At 35.0% G+C, this 24,118-nt stretch overlaps 2 protein-coding genes across 4 annotated transcripts; both read left to right on the forward strand.

Moving 5' to 3' along the window:
* On the forward strand, positions 1-4,504 carry LOC137393709 (DNA repair protein complementing XP-A cells homolog). Of its 2 annotated transcripts, XM_068080372.1 has the most exons (3): positions 1-43; positions 2,107-2,200; positions 3,487-4,504. In XM_068080372.1, the coding sequence occupies exon 3, from the start codon at positions 3,508-3,510 to the stop codon at positions 4,423-4,425; it is 918 nt and encodes a 305-aa protein (XP_067936473.1). In that variant the 5' UTR covers positions 1-43; positions 2,107-2,200; positions 3,487-3,507; the 3' UTR covers positions 4,426-4,504. The 2 variants fall into 2 exon arrangements, with proteins under 2 accessions (XP_067936473.1, XP_067936472.1); XM_068080371.1 differs by lacking the exon at positions 2,107-2,200 and having other exon boundaries at positions 8-43.
* A 3,934-nt stretch (positions 4,505-8,438) lies between these two features.
* LOC137393133 (CD82 antigen-like) lies at positions 8,439-24,084 on the forward strand. 2 transcript variants are annotated; one of them, XM_068079558.1, is made up of 10 exons: positions 8,439-8,551; positions 8,959-9,058; positions 11,497-11,632; positions 14,442-14,515; positions 16,718-16,792; positions 17,019-17,117; positions 18,324-18,446; positions 22,109-22,234; positions 23,160-23,243; positions 23,831-24,084. In XM_068079558.1, exons 2-10 carry the CDS (start codon positions 8,999-9,001, stop codon positions 23,891-23,893), a joined length of 840 nt encoding a protein of 279 aa, XP_067935659.1. In that variant the 5' UTR covers positions 8,439-8,551; positions 8,959-8,998; the 3' UTR covers positions 23,894-24,084. The 2 variants fall into 2 exon arrangements, with proteins under 2 accessions (XP_067935659.1, XP_067935658.1); XM_068079557.1 differs by lacking the exon at positions 8,439-8,551 and having other exon boundaries at positions 8,873-9,058.
* The last annotated feature ends 34 nt before the right edge of the window (positions 24,085-24,118 follow it).

Consider the following 24,118-nt stretch of genomic DNA (forward strand, 5'->3'; position numbering starts at 1 on the left):
TCCGTTATGTAACTCCAGAAAAGAAGTGGCCATTCTTGGAATAGTAAGTTGCATATATAGCACACGACGTTGAGTGTTCCACCCACAGTTATTTTTAGCTCTTAATTTGTAGTATAGGGTTTTTTTGGGTAACGATTTTTATTACGAATTTCAATTATTTTCTCAACAGTATTGAAGTCAAGTCCTAACACTTTCTGAGATGTGCAGGGCGATCAGCTGGATGTTTCTTAATGATGACGTTCATAAAGCCGCTATTTGTCATCACTGCTTATTACTTCGCCAACAATTAGTTTGATATATACACGCTACCACAAACAAAAACTGATTACTTAGTGTCATTAATTACTACAAGGTGGAATTACGAGTTTTCATCGATCATAACTTATTTACTTGGTGTTGCAATATATTATTGAACGTTTTACTAAGTGGACTATTTTATGTGTAAACGAGGAAATTTCACGGGTCGATCCTGCTTTTTGCTGTTAGGTTTGTGAGGCTGTGAGAACAGTGTGGTCATTCAGTAGTGTCAGATGTGTTTCTTGCTCTACGCGTATCTCTGGTATTTCTGAACAGGAATTATCATGAATGATGTTGGTTGAGGCATAAACAGATTTCAATTCTTTAGTGTGGACCTGTTGTCATGATCGTCTGTTCATTATTTCATCATATATAGGTGATAGATTTTAATGATAATCCTCATATTTCTAATTACTATCAAAATTAAAAGCCATTGATTTTGCCATTAAAGAACATGATTTTCAAAAGATGCCACACATTCTTATAATCAATTATTCTCTTGATTTTGATTAATTTTCGATTGTGCACTAATTAAACTATTTAGAGCGTGAGTTAAAGTATTTTCAATTAACCTATTACTTTGTACTTGTGGTACTTAGGATTGCTTGACCATGTCTATAGATACATAAACATGTGTTTTTATAGTGTTCATCTTATCTCCACTTTTTTCTAAAATATGCATAACAGATGAGATAAAACAATTTTTAAATAGTTATTAACCGAAGAATTTACTAGAAACCATTTAATAAATAAATAAAATTTATTTAGTATAGATTAAGATTTAACAAATTAAGATAAATAATTATAAGATTTACTAAATAAATTTAATAAAGCAAATAAATTTACGCTATTCATGAAATATTGCAGAGTAACTGTTAACTAATGCCATAATTATGTCTATAGCTGTGATCGTCAATGATGTCCGCTATGATATTACCATGAGCCCGATAGTGGCGACAGTTAAAAACTTTTGGGAACATGGTGCCACAGCTCCACATTACCATGTAGGCTTATTTTGCCCCGAATTCAGATGTAAATCATGTATGATTATCATTACGCATTCAAATTGAACTGCTCTTGTAGTATTATATTGAAAAAAATAAAAATTGTGGCTGTGCAACTTCATATTTTTCACTTAAAACCAAAAACATATTTTAAAAACAGTTTGGCAGAAGAATTATATGATTTTTGAAAGCTGTATCTTTTATTAGCTTTCTGAATGAAAGCAAACATTTCTTGCATGCAAATCAGTCACAGTTGCTACTATAAATTTCTTTCAATAGCTTTAATTGATTTTGTAAACAATTTAATGTCATCAGTTTTTTGCTCCAGCTTTGGTTATTAATTGCTTTTTAACAATATGATTGAATTAACACCCAATTAGTATAGTTTAGAGATGCCCCGACTCTAAATTCACCAGCCGATTCAGATGCTGATCCGATATACCGATTCTTATTGAAAAATAATCCGATTCAGATGCCGATTCAGATCTTTTGTGTTGCTTAGATTGTTGCTTATTTTATTATGCAAATATAAACATAATGCAAAGAAAATATAAATATTAATGTATTTGTTTGTATTTATGGAAAAAAAATATATACATATTCACATACTGACATACTGTGCATGTAGTAACAAAACAGTCCTTGTTTCTTGTAATTTGTAAATAAAGGTAATTACTGTTAGTGGCACAGTTCTTTCTGTTATAATGAAGTCTCTCTTCTATTGCTGGATGAACTGCTGCGCTTGTACAAGTTTAGAGCAAATCAACGTTTCTTTTAATTACTGTTAGTGATTCTATTCTCTCAGTAAGACGTCTCTTTCTTCTATCACTATCAATGTAGCCAGTCGTACTGAAGGGGGACTCACTTGCCACAGATGATGGAGGACAGGCTAAATACCAGTAAGCCACTGAGGTTACCATTTTTTGTACGATACAAAACGATACATTGTATCGTCAGGATCAAAAGAGTGATAGATAGCTTTATGCATCGACTGTTTAAATTTCTTTTGTAATGCTAGTAAATAGAAATGTTTCACTGCGTTCTTGTCTCCCATCTTTGTTATCTTGTTCGTGATTGGCTGCTATAAATCTTATCGCTGTAATTGGGAAATACCACACTTTGTGATTTCGTCCTGACCAAAGCAAAAAGGTTCCTCAGCTGTGTCGATCAGGCTATAGACATGAAATAAATTGTGTGGCAGGCCCGAAGTTCATTAGGTAAAAGTAAGAAGCTTGCAGCTGATGATTTTTTATTAGTGTAGCAGGCTAAAATACGGTTTTCTGCTATATAGTTGATATGTAAAAAGTATCGGAATTTTCAGTTTTTTCAAAGAAAAGATCGGCCGATACAGATTCAGATACTTAACACCCATATCGGCACCGATACCGATTCCGATATCAAAATCGGGGCAACTCTAGTATAGTTAAATATTGATTTTAGGTCATGGTTCCAAAATTTTAAGAGATTTACTGAAACAACACCTACTCAAATATATTTTTCAAACAGCAGCCTCAGGTCTGTCTGAAACTCATTTGAAAACCTTAAATCAACAAAACCCATATCAAACGATTATTTATTAATCAAGTCGGAGATATCCTGCTAAAGGCTAATAACTCCAATATCCAACATAAACCCTAAGGAATGCCTTACAAATACAGTGGCCACTGGCCAGTAGGGACAGTGCCGGTACCAGTAGACAGTTACACTATTTACACATCGATTGCATAGTGTTTTTTTATTCAACTCCATAGAATCAGCAGTAAATATATCATGAGATCTTTATTGCATAATAGAAACAGATATTAATCTTTATAAACTATATAAGTTATTCGTCAAAGTAATTATGTGGACTTCTGTACAATTAGTATGTCACGCTGTCAGATAAAGAAGTAATATCTGTAGTAATTGTTGTAGGCTTGGCACACAGAATCAGCATTAAGATTGTTCAGCCAAAAGCATCACAGATTTTATTCAAAAATACATGGTCTGCCGTTGCTTTGATTATGAGATCAGATTTTATTTAGAAATGCATGGTCTGCCGTTGCTTTGATTATGAGATTTGTTGCATCGTGAAAAACTATTTTGCATAGTCTTAATATAAAACCTGCAAGATGGATAGTTTTGTGGATTTTTTCATTAATGTCACGAAAGAACAACTATGAGCATTGCTCAAATTCTATTGTAGATTGTTTTGTTTGCTGCCATTATGCCGAAACGAAGAACACGAGCTTCCGCACGCAAAGAACAGGATGTTCTTATAACTGACCAATCGGTTGAACAAGATGTTTCAGCTGCCAAAATCAAATCAGAATCTAGGGAAACCATTGAGACCAAAGACAATTTAGCGGGAGAGAGCGTCACTGCTCTGCAGAGAGCTCGCATTGAGAACAACAGATTGAAAGCTTTGCAACTTCGTAAGTCTAGAAAAGAAGAGGAAGAGCAAAAGGCTTTAGCAACAAAGAGACTAAAACAATCTGTGGCTGTTGAAACGGATACAGGAGCTGGCTTCTTTATAGAAGATAGCACCGATGACTCTCAACGGGACAATTTAGATTTTGCAGATTTGATATCGAGTGAGCCTTGTATTATTGAAGGTGACGGGAGTGATGTAGAATGTAAAGAATGCTGTCGCCCATTTAGTCTGTCATTTCTCAAGTCAAAGTTTAACTGCAATATTTGTGATAATTGTCACGACCGCGATAAGCACAAACTCATCACACGTACGACAGCCAAAACTAAATACCTGCTAAAGGATGAAGATCTAGATAAGCGGGAACCACTCCTGTTATTCATAACGAAAAAAAATCCTCGAAATAATTACTGGGGTGATATGAAACTCTATCTGGAAGCTCAGTGCTATGAAAGAGCCATGGAGATTTGGGGTTCCATGGAAACCATTGAGGAGGAATCAACTAAACGAAAAATTCTAAATGTGAAAGCGAAAGCTAAACGGTATGATAAGAAGATGAATGCTCTAAAGAAGGAGGTCCGAAGCAGTCTGTACCAGGTTCAGCTGTCTGGTCACACTCATGAGTGGGGCGTTGAGACTTACAATGAGGAATCGGATGAGTACACGAAACAATGCACCTCCTGTGGCCATAAAATGACTTATGAAGTTATGTAACTTGACATAGTGTTTATCAGCGTGTTCTATTATTTTAGGTTATTTTTATTAAATATATTTTTGCTTTCACTTTACAGTATACATGATTTTTTTTCAAAAAACACTCATGAGATATAAGTTGTCGATTTTAAACATGCTTTATTACATTATACTGCTAGCAACTGAAAAAGATACAGAGTGTAACATTGGTAGCTCGTGTACAATGGCGATATATCAACAAGCTTTCCTTTAATGTTAGAAATAGAAATATTTGTTCAATGTAACCGGTGTAGCTACTACACAAATATTGAATGAGGGTGGAATGCAGCTCGAGATGGGCTGCTCAGTATTGAACTGTTTGCCCATTGCCAGCATTGCAAACACTACTGGGGGTATTTTACCTAGACTACATTACACAAACACCTCCACAAAAATTAAAAGCGTTATTTATATTTTCCGCTTAATGATTAGCACTTTTATTATTTAAATTTTCTCAAATTATTCAACTGGCTACAATCAGGCTGCTTCTGTTGAAGATGTCTCTTGAGTCACCAGTACTTTCACTTGAAATGAATTTTGGGAATAACACGGTTAGAGAATCTGTAGCTACTTATTAAAGGAAGCGTGACCATGACAACGTATAACTTTTACAAAAGTGTTGCGGGCAGGTAACTAACATAATGTTAATCAAATTCACAAAGCGAGGGCAGCATGCATTACTGCCCTTGATTTGTGCAGCAAGGCATGTCAATGACAAACTCGATATTTTAACAGTTTTGTAGCCTACTGCCTATTCGCATAATTAAAGATTTTAATGCCTTGGGAAAAGTATTACTGCTTCGCCATTTGCTGTTGAAAACATACATGTATGATGTATATGTGTTCATGATATTACCATGATATGAATGGACAACATGTTTCGTTGTCAAATGCCTGTGTGTCTAATGCCAAATGTCATTGTCTAGTATTTGTCGCCAATATATGGCTGCCTTGTAATTTCATCTGATGTTTTGAAGACAAATTATCAAGGAATTTGAGTTTATATTGAGTCGCTCTTTAGCAAATAAGCATTATCATACTGCTATGGCAGTGTCCTCAAAGTCGGCAAAGTTTGACAACATTGAAATTTTGTTTTTTATCAAACCCTGTAAATATTGAAAGACAGAACATACAAAATCTCCGTTTTAGCTGCGATAAAAATATAACAGCAGCGTAACTTTTAATGTTTTTCCATAAATGCTTAGCGGTATATGAAGATTTGCCCACTCGTTGATTAATGTGTGTAGTCATTGGCATTTCAACAGTCTATCACACAAAAGGTCAGACTGTGAAAGGCAAATCAATGATTGTTTTTGGCACACATCCAAGCTTGGCAAAGTCATTAATTTATACACCTAGTAAAATTCTTTTATCACACCTCTTCAAGGTGCGTTTGTATTAGACAATATTGGTGTTCTGTATTGCCTGTGGCAAAACTCGCATTTGTAAAGAGTAAATTGTGAGCAATCAGCCAGCTTAGTTTCAAAGCTAGTTCTTGCACCTTAGTGATTAAAAGCATATCATGATGGATTTGTAGCGGTTGCCGTTTCAAACTTATTTGTAATAGATGTTGACTTACTTCAATTGCAAGTATCTGCTTCTCTCATCAATGATTAATTTTGTATACACTGAAAATTAGGTCAATTAAAAATGAATCGAAAACAATTAAAAAAATTGTTAATATTATTGGCTGTTCCAAACTGACTTTATTGGAACAAACAAACTGTTCTCTAAAAATTACTAGTGCGTTGCATGCCAATTCAATTTTTTATTTTTTTTAAAGATACATTTAATTGCAAAAGTACCTTGTAACAACAGCCTTTTGTGAGCTCTTCATCATTTCAGTGTTAATCTACCTGTTTGGTAACAATTAGATATTTTATGCCCCAATCACAAACTCTTAGTCCATAAAGGCCTGCAGGTTAGGTTATCATTTGAAACGATTTCTGGCTGATCCAAAGCCATATAAAGCCATATATCAAAGATCTGCTATCTATTACAAGGCTTTGGTCAGGTCAAGGTTAATCTTATTGTTAATCCTTCTAACTTTCTCATGAACTCTTGGCGCAATTTCACCCTTTGTTATCATTAAAGTGTCACTCATGTCAAATGTTAAAATATTATCAAAAAGTATAGATATTTTTCTATCATTTGATATTTTGTGATAAGCTAAGCTACTAGCTTTTAATAGCTTTATTCGTTTTCTTTGAAAAAAAACATTGGTTATTAACTTATTACACTACAATTTAAAACAACCCAATGGCATGACCAATTTCTCAACAAGTACAATTGTATAATACTCTATGTAGCGTAGAAGGTGAAAGGTTTGTTTTAGGTGATCTAACTGCTAGGATGTTTCAAGATCAAAATCGGCAAAACTTCCTTACGGCTACACTGATCAGAAGAGAAAAACGTGCCTAGACTTTGAGAAAAACCAAAATAAAGTGTAGGCCAATAAAAATGTGTAACACTCCAACTTGAATGCATTAGCCGATGTCATAACAAGACGGACAAACAGGACGTGCGACTATTGGCATTATTTTTGGAAAAGTTTCTTCTGAGCGTTTTAACTCTGATCAAGTTTTGTCGGTTTTAATCTTGATACATCCTGACAGTCAGATCACCTAAAACAAAAAATCTCAAATGTTAGAAAATATCTATACTGTTCTGATAAAATTGTTTGAAATTTGACGTAATTGACTCTTTGAACACTTGCTACCATTTAGGATATTCACAACATCGATCTTTCTGACCATTTACCATACTTTAATGTTATTTATTTAGAGAGGACTATGGGATCTTCTAGAGGGTCTATAATTGACTCCATATATGTATCATATAACACAATAATAGCTCGTACAGTACTTGTACCTCTATGTCTATGCGACCACATACTGAATTGTGCAACCTTTTGGTCTGTTGACAGATTCTTTCTTGGCTGTTGTCTGAGCTGACTTGACCTTTGTTCTCATTTGAGCCCTGTACCATCCTGCTATAAGAATTTAGTTTTTGGCAATCGTTTGCCTTTGACATTGTGTGATTCGTAGTAGGAGATGAATATTCACACACTAGTGTATGGCATATGTAACAGAGACCAGATTAAGTTGACAGCGATGTGATATCACTGAGTGCTGTGGTGGCATTTGGTTGCAGGTTGACTGCCAAATGAGGATAGTGTAGCAAGACTTAGATCCACGGAAAGTCTTTACTGTGTAGTTTAGCTAAATCGCAAATGATACAAAACATAACTTTCTGATTAAATCTATGAAAATTTGGCTTAATCACATCTTTAAGCCTTGCATGATGGTCACATAGTTTAATTTTAGGCTATAGTAACAGCATTAAGTCGTAGTGGCTCGTATGTCACAGACATTTTTATTTGGCAGCTGTATACTGGCAATACTAAGCTACTTTTAAATTGGTAGTAAGGTTTTAGTAAGGAGTTTGTTTGGGCCGCAGTCAGGTGGCGCCCTATCATACGCAATAGATCATTCAATATTTCAGTCTAATGCAATTTTGTAGCCGTGCATCAAATCAAAGACATATCAATATGAGTCCAACTGCGCTGGTTTTCTTCATAACAGTTTTATCTTATGATTAGTTAGGCTGCCGACCTCTTGCAATTGATGCTAATAATGGAGCAGCCATTTACACCACGCTAGGAGCATGCTATATTCCTTTTATAAGCCTGGCATGAACCCTATGCATTTGCAATTACTGTTAATTGCTTGCAATCTGTACACTACCTGCACAAGCTGTCGATATCAACAAAACGATCGATGAGTATTAGAATGTTAACAAAGCATTTGACTGATAAAATTTTTGAACATACGCATTGGCGCTGGAATGTCTCACATGCTTGTCGCTAGATTCTACGCATGTGTGATTGTGAGAAAGGTGAGAGGTCAGCGTTGATTGATGCTCCAGATTGTTATGTTTCATTGAGCCATCTAGGCCTATATGCTGTCACTGTAACCCTATTCATCGCCGTCAGTCAGGGCTGAGCCAGTGTTAATGAAGCAAGGTGTTCGCCGCAGTAGCGAGATCGCAAAGTGGAGATAGCGCCTCTAAAGTCAGCAAAAATATCTGTTGTGTTGGTCACTTTCAGGTGAGTGGAAATAAGGTCATTTTCTGCTTTGCTCTGACGGATGAAGCGGATATTGGCAGGCTTTCGACAGAAATTTTTGAATCAGAAATTTCGTTATGAGCTTGTCAAACTGGCATTATGAATAATTTCTGTTGTGTTGTTAAACATGCATTAATATTTGATTTGATTGGTTAAACTTGTAGCAGCTTTGTTCACTTCACCAATGATCTCATTGTGTTGCATTGTGCTGACGAATGCAACTCATTGATCGGTGAAGCTTAATGCTTGTATTTCGCTATAATATGTCGTCTATTGTATTGCACACAATCAGTAAAAGGTGGGGCACCGCGCGCTCCGAGCTCTCTTATACTAGTCACTGGTGTAACCGGTTTGGCATCGGTGAGTAAGACGCACACTGTCTGTTCTAGGCTCCTCTTATAGCGTTTCAACCACCTCAAGTCTAACAGCATGGGCTGCGGTACCAACTGCCTTAAAGGCATACTAGTCACACTCAATATATTGTTCTGGGTGAGTATTCTTCTAGCTGTCGGGATTTATAAGTTGACAATTGTTCCAATGTTTGCTACTATTTAGCCCTAGTTTATAGCATCTCTACCTGCAGTTAGTGATATGAGTGGCTTTAGTAATATATGTCACAAGTAGAGATTCAAGCGATTTTGCTGTAATTGGCTTCCTTTAGCCTGAGAAAAAGTTTTTAGTTGAAAAAAGTCTATCATAGTTGCTTTTAGTTGAAGATATTTGTAATGACTCACTTACTTCCATTTAGGTATAAAATGTCTAGGTACACACTTCGCTGTTTGTTCTAGCTTTGAAATTAAGCATAGCCTTTGATAAAAGGTTGCCATATTAAATTTAGTTTTTGATCATCAGGGATTAAGGTGTGTGATTAAATGTTGTTCAACTTTCTAGGAGTTTAGCCTAACTGTAATCTGCTTTTGTTTCACGGTTATACCAATTTCTACAAGTTGTATTCGGTTACACGGGCTGTTCAGCCTTCTAAGATGCAGTCCTAACATGTCTGGCAGCAGTTGCCACCTTCAGTGTCTATAGCCATTGTTTTTTAGTGACAGCGTGAGTATATATCAAGAGACAACGCATCTTGCATTAGAGCAGCAAATAATCTCAGTAGCGATGAAAGGGCTAGTTTAGAGGCATTCCTCAGCTAATTTGTATCCATACACACACTCAGCGTACACTCTAATAGCATCTAGTAGCCCTGTGTTCTCACTGCCTGTCTCATACTTCAGGAGCACGCCGACTTTTGCCAGTTTCTTGTAGATATCCTTATATGTTAAAGTGTGTACAAGGGTCGGCTATATGTAAGCTGTCTGCTGGCACTGTTTGCTATTCCTCTTGATGTGTTTGCATTAGAATGCATCTCTTGTAGTACTTGGCAGTGGGGCCTAGACTAGATTCATCTAAAGACATACAATAGCAGTTGGTTACAGTTACTTTTGAAAACTTATATATGTAGTATTATAATGAGGACACGTATCTGTCTGAATTATGATGATATAAGATATGTACCCAGGATATGTGCAATGTTGTTCATTTTAATAACAATGGTGTGCTAGCAAACAGTATTTCTATAATAGGTTACATTAAACATAGGAGAGGGCGAGAATGGAGGAGTTTAGAAACTTGTATGTATATGTTAGTTTTGATATTCTGTCCTTCTTGTTTACGACTGATGAGTGAAGTTGTAGAGTTGTTTCTAAGTCGAAGAAGTGGGCTTTTATGCGGGTTACGGCTGAAGACATTTTCAATTCTTAATAACTATTTAGAAAAAACATTAGATATACTATATATTAGATATATCTGTGCCATGAATATACACATTAGATGTGTTATATATTAGATATATCTGTGCCATGAATACACACATTAGATATACTATATATTAGATATATCTGTGCCATGAATATACACATTAGATGTGTTATATATTAGATATATCTGTGCCATGAATACACACATTAGATATACTATATATTAGATATATCTGTGCCATGAATATACACATTAGATGTGTTATATATTAGATATATCTGTGCCATGAATATACAATTAGATGTGTTATATATTAGATGTATCTGTGCCATGAATATAGCAACAAAAGACTAGCTCTTTGTCACTGCATATGCCAGCGTGTACGAGGGCAGGCATGGTTGAACGTTTTTAAGGAAAAGAATGTTTCCATTTCATGGCATCGCCAGAAGCTCAGGGGCCGGTGATTGCTGCTGATCTATTTCTTCTCCACATTTCCAGTAGTGTCAGGGCATGCTGCTTGCTGTTCCGTATAAGGAGTGTAACAAACATTAAGTTTTTCTATTATGTTGCTATAAGTAAGTAAATAGAACAAGAAGCCAATAATTTACGAATGCTATAAGATAGCATTCGTAAATGCTATCTTATAGTAAGAGTGCTGTTGTCAGTACTATAGTAATCCTATGTTATAGGAGTACTATAAGATAGGAGTGTAGGAGTACTATAAGATAGGAGAGTAGGAGTACTATAAGATAGGAGGGTAGGAGTACTATAAGATAGGAGGGTAGGAGTACTATAAGATAGGAGGGTAGGAGTACTATAAGATAGGAGGGTAGAAGTACTATAAGATAGGAGGGTAGGAGTACTATAAGATAGTAGGGTAGGAGTACTATAAAATAGGAGGGTAGGAGTACTATAAGATAGGAGGGTAAGAGTACTATAAGATAGAGGGTAGGAGTACAATAAGAGTGGAGGGTAGGAATATTATAAGACACTAGGGGATAAGATAAGGAGGGGTCATGATAGAAGCCCAATATTGTTTGAATATAAGCTGAAGCTATCATCATCATTTCTCTTGTTTTTTTAAACAAACTAAAAATCTTAGACTGAGCTCACACGCCAAGGTTTCCACAACCGACTCATCTTTGTTGTTCTCATTTGGTTTAAATTACTCGCAGTTATTTGGACTGGGCCTCCTCGGAGTAGGAATATGGCTTAAAGTAGACCAGAGCATCGCCAACTTTGGAGAAGCTATTAAAATCGGACTGAATGAGCAGATCATCGACATCGCAGCCTATGCATTCATCGGAGCAGGTCAGAGCTCAACCCAGTTATGCTTCTATTGTCTTGACTCGTATTTAGCTAGTCAGTGTTGAAAAGGTGGGTCTCTATTTACATCTTTTTGGAATGTGTCTTCCTAGAGGCTTCAGATTGCTGGTCCTTGAACGGGTGACTTCTTGCAGCTATTGCGCTTGTCATTCACTTTCATCAGCCGTCAACTTACATGGTTTGTATCACATTCATGAGTAAAATTGTTAGTAAACAGTGACTTAGAAGAGTGACCTTGGCATTGCCACTGATGTTTGGCAGATACTGAGAGGCTAGTTTGCTGATATTGGGAGCTATTTGTAAGCGTGTTACGTTTTATTATATGGATTTTCTCTATTCACAGGGCATGTGATAGAGCCAAAATCTATACATTTCACAAACACACTTTTGAGACCAACAACTTCATTTTAATTTTAAGTATTTTTTGCAGAATCATTGTTAATGATTCGGGATGCTTGCGTATAAGCAGTAGCATAGATGGATGAATGATGAGAACTATTACCAGTATGTTGCTAATATTAACTGATTAATACCAGAGTGGGTGTTTTTCTATTTGACATTTTGTAGACCTTTGTTAAGATAGCCTAAACCTGAACATACAAAAAATAGCTCTCATCTTTGATATAAGAGCTGGCGTGCTATCCAGACTAATTGTTTTCCAGTCTAAAGAACCCAAGTCTAATGTTATTGTCGTCAGTCATCCATATCAATGATTTTTATACCAAGAAATTTCTAGAGTTTTTGGTAAAATGAATCCTAAATATGTGGTTTTCTTGAGTTTCATTTAATAATTTTTTGCCAATCATTTAAAGCGCTTTAAATTACAAACAATATTGAAATTAATAAGGAAGGGAGTTGATTTCTTTTAGAATTCAATTATCAGACACAACAAGTCAATCAAATTAATAAAAATTTAAAAATGCTTATGAAAAGTACCATATTAACTTATTACTTATATTAACATATTAATCATAGCTTAAAATGACATTCCGGCTATTCCACTAAGATAAAGTAAAAAGATAGAATTATTCTTGGTGATGATAATTCTCTTTGTACGTATAAATTTTTATCGGCACTAGCACTCGTCAAGAAAACGATGTTTTGCGTTACATGCCAAAACAAAAATTAGAAGACAGAAATCAGGAATCATTGAGTGAGTTGAACAGAAGTGTTCTAAGAGCTGGTAATCTAATAGTATTGCGGAGAAGTCGAGATAGTGAATTGTAGGTTGTAGTAACAGAAAATTCATAAACTGAAATATAGGATGGGGAATGTAGTATGCTAGTGTGACGGAATAAAAACAATGTTTGTTACAAGTGTGGAAGGATAAATACAAATATTCTCAGTATAGTTCATGCAGGATTTTGACTCTTGAACACAAATGCAAATACAACTGCACTTTTAGCATTAGTCTCAAGAAATTTCAGACTAATTTGCATTTTAGCTTTGAATAGGTGGTTATAAGAATACCTATACAGATGATTAGAGTGTGCTGTTTATGGTTGTAGTCCTCAGGCTAGAACTTAGTATCAAGTAAAAATGTGTCATTGTTATTAATTATATTGCAGAGAGTTAAAGATAAACTCACATTATTAGTATGAAATGTGTGTGTAGGCTCATAACTTATCAGCAGCTCTAAGAATCTTTATCAGTTAATTTACTTGTACTAGTCTACAAAGACAGGTCAACTTCCTTATCGAGAGCATATCCTTGCATGGTCAGAGTTATTTCCTTTTCAACTAGCTGGCTGTAGGATAAATATACACATTATAAGTTACGTAGTTCCTTCTTTTACTGGTCAGTTGTTGCCGTAGCTGTGTAGTCTGCCAGTATTATAGACTTTTTTTCCAGACAGATGCTGTCACTGGTGTGTAAGATGCCAATATTATTGGCTCAGGACATGTACGCCCAATAAGTCTAGATGAAGGTGCAATGTTCAAAATGTCTATCAGGAAGCATTCATCCAACCCTGTCTCATTTATTAATAACATATACAGAGTTCTGCTCTGCATGATTCCACTGTGTTCTCTATACCACAGCTAGTACCTTCCCAGGATAATAAACATCATTATACATGACATTCAACAACGCTCAAGAGTTCAGCTTATTTGAATTAATATACCATTCTATAGCCTATTCTTTAATTCGTACATAACTAAACTACAGTGTTATGTATTAGTTTCAATATAAGTGGTTAAAAGATCAATGTAAGTTAAACATACAATTTGCGAGTTAATTTTTTATCCAATTAAGATAAACTCAATTTATTTTTCCTAATTAAAAACTGTCAGGTAAGTGCTTTGCCCGATAGGAAAGATGTGGCTGTGAATTTTGTAATTCGGTGGGTAAAGTTAAAAGTTAACACCAGGCTGTTAGATTAGGATATGCCTGAAACAAGGTAGAGATATACTATTATGAAATAGTAGATGATCAGAGATATGAAATATTTCTGTCAAAGCATGCTGTTTCTTTTACTTCTTTCTATTAAGTTTTCTGTTAAAGGTTTTATAAGCTTTTCTCAACATTTGCGTACTTCTATTTTAAGTTAAGGTGTCTCGAGTAAGATTTCTGGATAGTCAGGTCGAATAGAGCAAAAGGCATGTTAAAGGATTCATTTTGTCTTCAATCAATCTCATCATTATTGTCAACAGTATCTCCAAGCAAACAGACTTTATTGTGTGTGGGAGAAAATGTTATTTTGATCTGAGTAGTAAGTTTGTTGACATATTAGGTTTAAAGATCTATGAAAAGGTATAAAATTTATTGTTGCTTATTATTAGTTCATTCTTGGCAGGTATTTGGACATTTCTCGTTGGATTCTTTGGATGTTGGGGCGCTATTAAAGAGTCGCAGTGTCTTTTAGGATTCGTAAGTTTCTCATTGTACTTTTTTATCTTTTCCCACGACATGACAATTACTGTAGTTGAATATCATCTTCCACTCAACTTTTGAGCCTTCAGTTAATTGTTTCTATAGGAACTTATAACAATCTATCATTTTATAATGAGTTACTAAACTTATATACTGTAATATCTCAACATACGGGATTAATGCGTTCCGGGACTCTCATATCTCAAAGCAGTTTTTCTTATATAAAGTAGCTAAATACAGATTAATCTGTTTTCCACTCTCTGAAAAAAAAACCACCTGAAAACAAGATATTACCATGGAAAACCATGTTTTTAATTGTACTAATTTGCCACCTACGCTCACAAAGTAACAAATATGTATCTAAGGATTATAATATGAAATAAAATGTAACATTATTATGTACAGTGCTATATGGTGCTCTTACCTTCAAGACAGACGTAACGGTTAACGGCTTTGTGAGAGAGACTTGACAGCACCACATTCAGTACGCTACACTTTTATGACGCTAGCATGACATAAACTCTAAATTTAACTTGAATGAATTTAGCTTACTAATCATACCCTTAAAAATAAGTTTTAATCTTACACAAAACTAAATTCTAAATTTGTCTTCGTTTTAAATTTTTTCTTTATCTTCTTCTGGCTTAGCTCTTTTTGACTCACTTTCACCTTCACTTTTGGCCCACATTTTTCAAACTTTTTCAAACTCATTTGACAAGAAAGAGTGAGTGATGCCGTTCCTGTAAACAGCCTCTCACATACTCGGCCATCTAGTGGTTGCAACAAGGACTGGCTTGTATGCTTATATCTCAAATTTGTTTTGTATCCTAAGGCAAAGATTTGCTCGGAATTTATCTTGTATCTCAAATGTTTCATATATTGGGACACTCGTATGTCAAAGTGTAACTGTATTGGCAAACAACTTTTTATACAGTTATTCATAGAGTTATTCATAGAGTTATTCATAGAGTTATTCTAGAGTTAACGAAATCAGTCAAAACACCGATAAGCTAGAAATGCTAAAGAAAAGCTTGGGTAAAGATAAATATGATTAACAAATATTTAATCAATATATATAATAAGTATACTATTATACTTATAATATTAATAAATATATTTCTTGATATATTTATATATTATTAAATGTATTGATATATAAATATATTAATACATTTAACATATGTATTAATATATTATAGCAAATATTAAACGTATTAATATATAAATATATTAATAGCAGCAATAAATATTATTCAATAATATTTATTCATATTATTGATTAATATGAATAAAGATACATGATTGTGATGAGGCAGCTTAATAATTAAAAAATGCTTTACTTGTTAAAATATGCACAACTAAAGATAATGTCAGTGAATCCTTAACTTCAATGCATTAGGGGATTATAAATGCTTCTCTTACAGTTAATTTTGTACCATTTATACAGCACAATAATAATGGTGAAGCAAAAAATACATTACCCTTTCGGGGTTTTGTATTGGTATAGACACAAAGCTTGTTTTATTGTTATACCCATCTCTCTAGTAAATACCTGGCCATAACATTATTTTAAAACAAATGGGAAACACAAAAAAATAAGTTTCCATTTGTTGTAGAAGTTATTTTCAGTAAGCTAGTAGTATGAGTTTTGTAGAAATTTTGTTGCAGATATTTCTTTTTGAGGACAATGTTTTTAGTACTAAATCGTACACATTAAACACAGTTATTTTGTTTTTAGTAATCCAAAAATGTAAACTCAATTAACTTATGGTGTATAAGTCTACTAAAAAAAATATTTTTCTAAAGTTGTCAACAGTATTAAAGATCGCTTTGTTTTGATAAACCATATAATTGCAGAAAGAATTATGTGCAATTGCAAACTTTCAAATTTACAGTGTATTTTATTGGTGGAATGTTTACCGATGTTTTGTTCTCATAGGATGTAAAGACTCACAGCAGAACTATCACACCAGTATTATAATTATTATTGCACTTATATTCCGACAGTCTTTGGCCACTCGGTTAATTCTGTTGCACACTTTTCAAATTCCAATTGGTCACATATCTTAACCCACGCCTTGTTGCGAATACGAAACGCATACAACACTACAGACATTACATGACAACAGGTTTAATGAACATAAATCTGGAGGCTGTAAGCCAGCAAGTCACAGAACACCCGTGTTGTTTCTTTTGTAGTATTTAGTCAGCCTGTTCTTTGTCTTCGCCGCCGAGCTTGGAGTTGCTGTCTACTGCGGAGTTCAATTTGATGAGGTATTTAATACACTGAGTTCTCATTGGCAATTTGTGACAATCAAAATGTTACCATAGCAACATAGCAAGAAAAGTAAAAGTTTTACCAAAGTAGATAAATACTCTGTGCTAGAAGATTTCAAGTCAAAAGGTAAAAGGTGATTGTATGATGAATAGTCGATATATTGTATCATTTACCGATGGATGCCTGCTGGGAATAAAATGATAAAAAATAAAATTTCTTTAGCTTTCAGACAAAATAAAGAGTTCTGGAGCAACCTGGGTCAAGGAAGAATATGACGGAAAGTCTGTCATATCAAAGGGTTTCAACTATGTTCAAATGGAGGCAAGTAGTTACGGGCATCAGCTGAGTCCATTTCTTCAATCTTTAGCATGACTCTGATGTACTGTTCATTTAATGATATAATGGTATTATATTCTGGTTGTTTGGATGGTGAACAGAGGGTGCCACAGGGTCTAGTGATGTCATGGCACAAGCAGTGGCATCTGTTTACATCCTTTGGGAAATACCTGCTATCTGATACACTAGCAGCATTGCCTGAGGTTTCAGTGATTTTCACTCGGATGGCTTGCTGGACACGGTTAAATTTTGAACACAAATTGTTAAACTGCTTTCATGACAACAATCTATGAACAGGTTCACTGAAGGCAGTTGTCCTTAATGCACGGGACGTTCATGAGTTTTTAATCAGATGGCTGTTTAATAAACTGGTTCTCAGAAATCAACTTGGCGAAAAGCACGGAGCAAATGTGTGTGAGTTTAGGATGAAATTGAGTGTAGGATGAAATTGAGTGTAGGATGAAATTGGTCAAAAATGAGAAAATGCATAGTGTTTAAGTCAGTGGTTCCCAACTACCTTGGAGCCATGGACCCCCTGAGCTCCTTATCTAAAAGTCACCGACCTCTCATAAACCTCATAATAAATGGTGTTTATAACAATGCATTGTAAATTGAAATGTTTTATTTTCCATGGATCTTAGTATATCGCTGAAATTAAAGAGGGAGAAACAGAATTACGTGTTTGCTGGTTACAGGTTTTGTTGTTTTGTACTACTAACTGGAAATCAGGTACCATCCAGCGATAAATGCACATAGGTGATAAAAGTCTGAACCCAAAAACCTAACAAGACAATGCAACCACCCCGAGGGATTTGCATTAGCCTCGAAACCCAGGCTAGCACAATCCCATCAGAGCTCGATCATGAAACCCCGCCCATATGATAGCCGTCGCCTATCATTTTAGAGTTTTATATCACTGATCCAACCACAATAAGACAGAAATAGCTGTAAATGTCTAGCTAGAAAAACCAATACTGGCACCAGCCTGTGGACCCCTCAAAACCTCCTGTGGACCCATAGAGGTCCATGGACCACCAGTTGGCAACCACTAGATTAAGCAAACTAACCGATGCAGCCAATACACACACCCAATACACACAATGAGAAAAACTGTAATTCTTATTTGCGATGCATGTATCTAAAATGGCAATAGTTCCCGTGTTCTCTAATGAATCCTTTATGTCTCACCAGATATGCTGCTGTGGTGTCAACAACTACCTTGATTACAAAGACAGCGAATTTCTCAAGGATGAAAATAACCAAATAAAAGAAGGTGCTTACATGTCTTATGCTTGCTGTAAGCCAATGGATGGGGTAAGCGCTCTCTAAGTCTCCTTACATAAGTTCTATCACTTCTATTTGTGGAAGTTGTGTGCCCGTGTTTACATAAATCCATATAAACTAATTATCATGGTTATTCTTGTGTGAAATTAGCATTCATTTTACTCATTATCGTTGTTTACCTGCGACTTTATCTTGCAGAACTATTATAACATATAAGTTATAAGAGTGCGTGTTGGGACATTGCTGACCCAGTAGATTTGCGCAAATATATTAACCGCGTGCAATTGATCTAGAACAATAAATACCTTCAATTTGCTTCTCAGCATTTTATTAAACACACTGTTGCATCTTTTAATTGTTTATAAATACATAAAATAGTAGTCAAATGTAATTTTCAAAATGTTTTATTGTTTCATTTCACTTTTTTTGCAAAAGGTAAGTATTTATTAAAAACATGAAGTTCTGTTTTCTAATACGGAAAAATACAGTTGACCAATAGTAGTAACAATATTATTCTTTGAGTGCAGCTATAATCTGGTAAGTTTGAGTTGAGAGCTACTCAAAACTGATATACATGTATTTATCATACACTTCTGTAGCTTGATAATTGAATATATCGACTCGGTAAACTTCTATAGCATTGTTTAGTTTCTTATCTTTCTAGCAACTGCTTAGTATGTGGTTACCTGGTCTTCCAGTAGATAAGGTCTGTTGAGTGCTGGGTTTAAGCTTGTGGCAATAGCCTCATCACCTGCATTCACATCTATTTCTGCCACATTAATTACTCTCCTACTCTCTTACTCTTCTTATTAAATACGTAGTGGAGCTTGTGGCAAGGAGTACGCCTCAGGGTTTTAAGTTTCTAGTCAGCACAGTTTGCAATGTTGTTGCTATATTGGCAGCTAGTTTGCTCTATGAAGCTTGGGTTTTAATTCACGTACAGTTCTTGGTAAAAAGCTGTTATATAAGGTTGAAGTCTGCATCTACTGTCGATGGGTCACCTCTAGTTATAGCTCTGATGTTTGGAGTGTCTTCAGTTTTACTGTTCATTGATTCATCGTATGAGCTGATAAAAGGTGAATGATTTTCTTCCTCTGCCAGAAGTTTATGCAAAAGGTTGTGTCTAATGTTGTAGCTCCTTGATGTTGAGTTTCTAGACTTGACGCTTCACAAGTGTTGGTTACGCTTTCTCTTCCTGTTACATTAGAAATTAATCGTACAGCTGTATTTTACACCGTTTCTATGTTGTACACTTGATGCTGTTGGCATGGGTTCTACACTGCTGCACTACTCTAAATGGGGTCTACACATCTGTAAACCAGTAGTTTAGCTTGCTCCAGAGCATTGTACAAAGTACATTTGATCATACCAAGTCGGCCCTTTGTCTTTGATATATTATGGTCAACATGAATTGTAAATTTTAAGTCAGATTGTAAGATAACACCAAGGTATTTGGTCTCCTGCACAACCTTTGGTGTATTATGCGATAGTGGGTAATATGCTTTGGATTGAAGACGAGGAGAGAACATTTGTCTATTTTGAAAGACACGGACCAGGTTGAAGTCCAGAACTCTAAGGCATTCTTGTTTTCTTGAAAGACCTGTTTGTCAGTGTGATTATTTTCCACTTGGTAGATGAGAGTATCATATGCCAGTAGTCTGATAGCACAGTTAACATGAGTAGGTAAACATTGATGTAAGCTATAAAGTAGGGCCAAAAACAGCGCCTTGTGGAATGCCCGGATGTGACGGAGAGTTCTAGAGATGTTTGACCTTTAACTTTTTGTTTACTGTTACATAGGAAGCTGTGTATCTACATCAGTATTATTTTGGTTGCCGATGTTTGGTACTGCGGATAACTTTTGCATCAGCAGTTTGTGGGGTACTTTGTCAAATGCTTTTGAAATATTTAGTACCACAGCATGGGAACGTATGTCTGCGTTCTTAGAAAGTTCATGAAAGGTACCACATATTTGTGTACCACAAGATAATCCTCTTCTGAATCTGTGTTGGTGGTTATATAGTATTCCATCAAGAACGGCATTGAGCTCGTGTAAAATTATATATTCTAGGAGCTTACGCTGGATACTTGTCAGAGAGATAGGTCAGAAATTATTGGGGTTGGTCTGATGCACCACTTTTGTGCAGTGTTGTAACATGGGCTAACTTTCATTCAGTCAATAGTTCTGAAACAGAAACTGACTCCTTATATATGGTTGTAAGGCACTCACCAATTAATATGGGATCAACCATTTGGTCCTCTTTACATATCCCGTCAGGTCCAGGCGGTTCGCCAGTCTTTAGCTCTTTAATAAGTTTGACAACTTCCTCAAGTGAAATATCAAATTTCTTCAGGCATGTGTTATCATTGACATTTTCATCTGAGTTCAGCTGGTTCTGCGCAGAATCGTGCGCTGAAAAAGTTATTCAGCAAGTTGGTGCATTTCTTGGGGTCTTCACTATGGGCTCCATCGCTATGAACCAGTCTCGTGGGTGGTTTAGTTGTGCTCTGCATCCATTTGAAATGTTGATAGAAGGACTTGCTGTTGCCACTTTCGAAAGGTTTGCATATTTTAGTGGTTAAATAGTCTTGCTCTATTTGCCGTAATTGTATTCTGTTTACGCCCCTTTTCCTCGTATCTAGTTAGGTAGAAAGAGTTCAAAGTTGATTGATATAAATTATATGTTTTTGTATGTTTTGCCACCAGTTTTTTAACAGCTTATTAAACCTTATTAAACCTTGTTAATTAAAAGATTATGAAATTGGAAACAGTTGTAGCTCTTCTCCAGCTATTTTTACCATCACACTCATCAGCCTTGTCACTCTTCTTACGCTTATCTACAGAGTGTCATCTTGTCACATATAATAAAGTTGCAATTTTTGTTTGTCTATTTATAGTATTCACAATTTTTTTTTGTGCAAAGATGATAGACACTTGAAACTATTTATTTTTCAAAAGGAAAGTCTATATTTAGTACCTCACATTTTGTAGCTAAATAGATAAGTATATTTTACACTAATGTCTGATGCATCCAAATATCATGACTACCATGAATATAAATAAAAAACTATCATTTTGATCTTCAATTATATTGGAAATCAAACACCTATTTTTTGTATCACAATTTGTATTGCTTAATGCTAAACTGCTGTTTCCATCAACTGTAGCAAGGAATTAAAATAAAAATGAGTCTGAGTTTTATTAAAAACCGAAACCTGTGAAGCAGTGTAATGTGCAGCAGATTTGTCTAAAATTACAAGTTATTTCTTGTGAAACTAATAATAATAATACTTATTAATAATAATAATAATACTTTCTATAGTATATGTAAATTGGATTTAATACTAGGAATACTTCTAGTTAACTTTTATTAGTTGTAATTTTAACTCAGCTTTCGAGGCGCTAAAGGAAGAGACTATAAAAGCTAAAGCCTAGGTTGGTTTATTTAGAAAGGTAGCTTATTGTATACTAAAAACTAACTAGACGCAAGAATTGTGGTCTAAAAACCAAATTGCAGTACAGTTTTTATATAATGACATAAACCAACTTTGGTTTAATGTTTTTGTAACTGAATACATTAAACATCTTTTTTAGTTTCTCTAGTTAGTTACGGTTTTAGCTTTAGCTGCTTGTTGATCAATCGTTTATTTGACATAATCTTAGAATTATAAAGAGTGGTTATGTTTTGCAGACTGATAATGGTGTCAGAAATGTTCCTGCTTCTGCAAAAGATCAGTGTGAAGCAGAGGCTATTGCTCTGGGTCAAAATATGAACACTTCTGTAGACACAACCTGCGACAGTGCATTCAGGGCAGAGGTATGTTAAAGTTCTCCTTCTCTCTTGTAACATGACTATTGTAAAAGCTAGTAAAGATCGATCTATGTGTTATGAGTGGTTGTCCTGGTGACCCGAAATTTGCTAGGTTGTTCCTTAACAACACATGTGTCTCAGATTCAGCCAAGAGACTAGCCCTGAACTGTTTCTGGGTCAGCCTGGCGGAGCTTAAAGGACAATGCTAGTGTAATTATTTACAACCCGCAACCTCTCATGACACCCCTGTTAGAGCATTAAATTAAAACTCAATGCCTGACGTGCCTACCCGCAAGAGCCTATACTGTGCATGTCTTAAAGGTATTCTAGTCAAATTCTCTGGACAAGATTTAATTTTTCATGTGTTTTTAATGGGAAAAGCTACTTTAAGACCATTTTGCGGGTATTGATAGTGTATTATACGCATAAAAAATAAAGAAACTTCTATCGATCTTAGAAACTCAAGCTAGTAATAGTTATTACTATCATTATAACCATATTTTACTTTTTCATAGAGTTTACCACAGTAAACCATAATAATTCTTATCAAATCATAGTGTAGCACTTCTGAGATGGTTTATGTGCAGACGAAAACTTTATTGATCACTTCTCTAATCGTGTAGAGTAGTATTAGAGGTCTCCATTGTCTGTCAGAAACACTTCAACATCAACTTTCTCTCAAGCAACATTCTAATACTTGCCACACTTGAGGATTATAAATAAATGTTTACTATCGCTTTCGAAAACAATTTAAAAAATCATAAAAATATGTATGTTTTATAATTAAGCCATTTAAAAATGCAAAATCTGTTTTATTCCACCCTGATCACAACAGACTTGTTCGTGGACTGTGATTCGTAGCTATTGGTATCAGAATTACTCTCCACATGCACTCTCAAGAAACATCATAGTACGCATACTCTTCCTATAGGGATGTGTTGATGAACTTATCAATTGGGTGGAAGACTACCTGCCAGTCTTTATAGGAGTTGCTGCTGGAGTGGCTTTTGTGCAGGTGAGTTGATTTTATCTACATATAAGGTCTGGCAACAAAATAAGAGTATTTTGTTAAACACACTCTAAGCTCTCTTGCCCCTCATCGGCAAACAATCATGGAAAATAAACACCTTTCTCATAAAGTATGTAGTCCAGCTGCAACTACAAAATTATTAAATATGATAAAAGCCACAAAATACAATGCCAGCGAATAGATTGACCACAGCTTTCATAACTAGTTGTTTCAAAATATGGAGCTAACTTTTTTATTTTGTGTTAGTTTAGGAGATTTTATCTTTTATTTGGAGTGTGATAGATATAACTCTTGCGCAGCAGCTGTACTAAACTAACTTGGCATCCTAGGCCAGATCTACATTACAATTTTTTTCAATTCGATCATTTCATCGTTTTTAGGAAAATACTGCAAAGCCTTGCTAAAGCTTTTTTCTGTGAAAGAGAGGATTCGTGCTCTCCTTTTTCCTTGTTATGATACTGAATTCAGTTTTCATTGATAGTCTGCGTGTTATTATAAGGTCAGCTCAATCTTAGTTTCTTTCATAGTAACTTTTCTACCAAAACGTATACAGCTTTTATTTGATATTTTAGATTCTAATCTTCTCTGTTGCCGTCTGCTTGTGCGTGCAGATACGACGGGAAACGAAATCCTAACCATCAGCAGGTTATCATAAACATAACTATTAATGAAATATGTAGAGCGTATTACTGGTTTTTGTATGACATTTCTATATGATATAGAGCGGCTAATCTGTGTTGGTGATACTCAAAACAAGACTTGTGAATTATAAAACTCATTAAGACATAGATAGCTGTGATAGTACGAGCTCGTTCAACCAATCATCTCTATTAGAAAGCATTGCTCTTGTATGATTTTTG

The sequence above is a fragment of the Watersipora subatra genome, chromosome 4, assembly GCF_963576615.1.
Source record: "Watersipora subatra chromosome 4, tzWatSuba1.1, whole genome shotgun sequence".
NCBI lineage: Eukaryota > Metazoa > Bryozoa > Gymnolaemata > Cheilostomatida > Watersiporidae > Watersipora > Watersipora subatra.

Excerpts from the sequence above, each read along its gene's own strand:
- LOC137393709 (XM_068080372.1), top strand. The coding sequence starts at position 3,508 with ATGCCGAAACGAAGAACACGAGCTTCCGCACGCAAAGAACAGGATGTT.
- LOC137393133 (XM_068079558.1), top strand. The coding sequence starts at position 8,999 with ATGGGCTGCGGTACCAACTGCCTTAAAGGCATACTAGTCACACTCAAT. Across the intron at positions 14,516-16,717 it reads CGCAGTGTCTTTTAGGATTC|TATTTAGTCAGCCTGTTCTT; the intron begins GTAAGTTTCTCA and ends TTTCTTTTGTAG. Across the intron at positions 18,447-22,108 it reads GCTGTAAGCCAATGGATGGG|ACTGATAATGGTGTCAGAAA; the intron begins GTAAGCGCTCTC and ends TATGTTTTGCAG.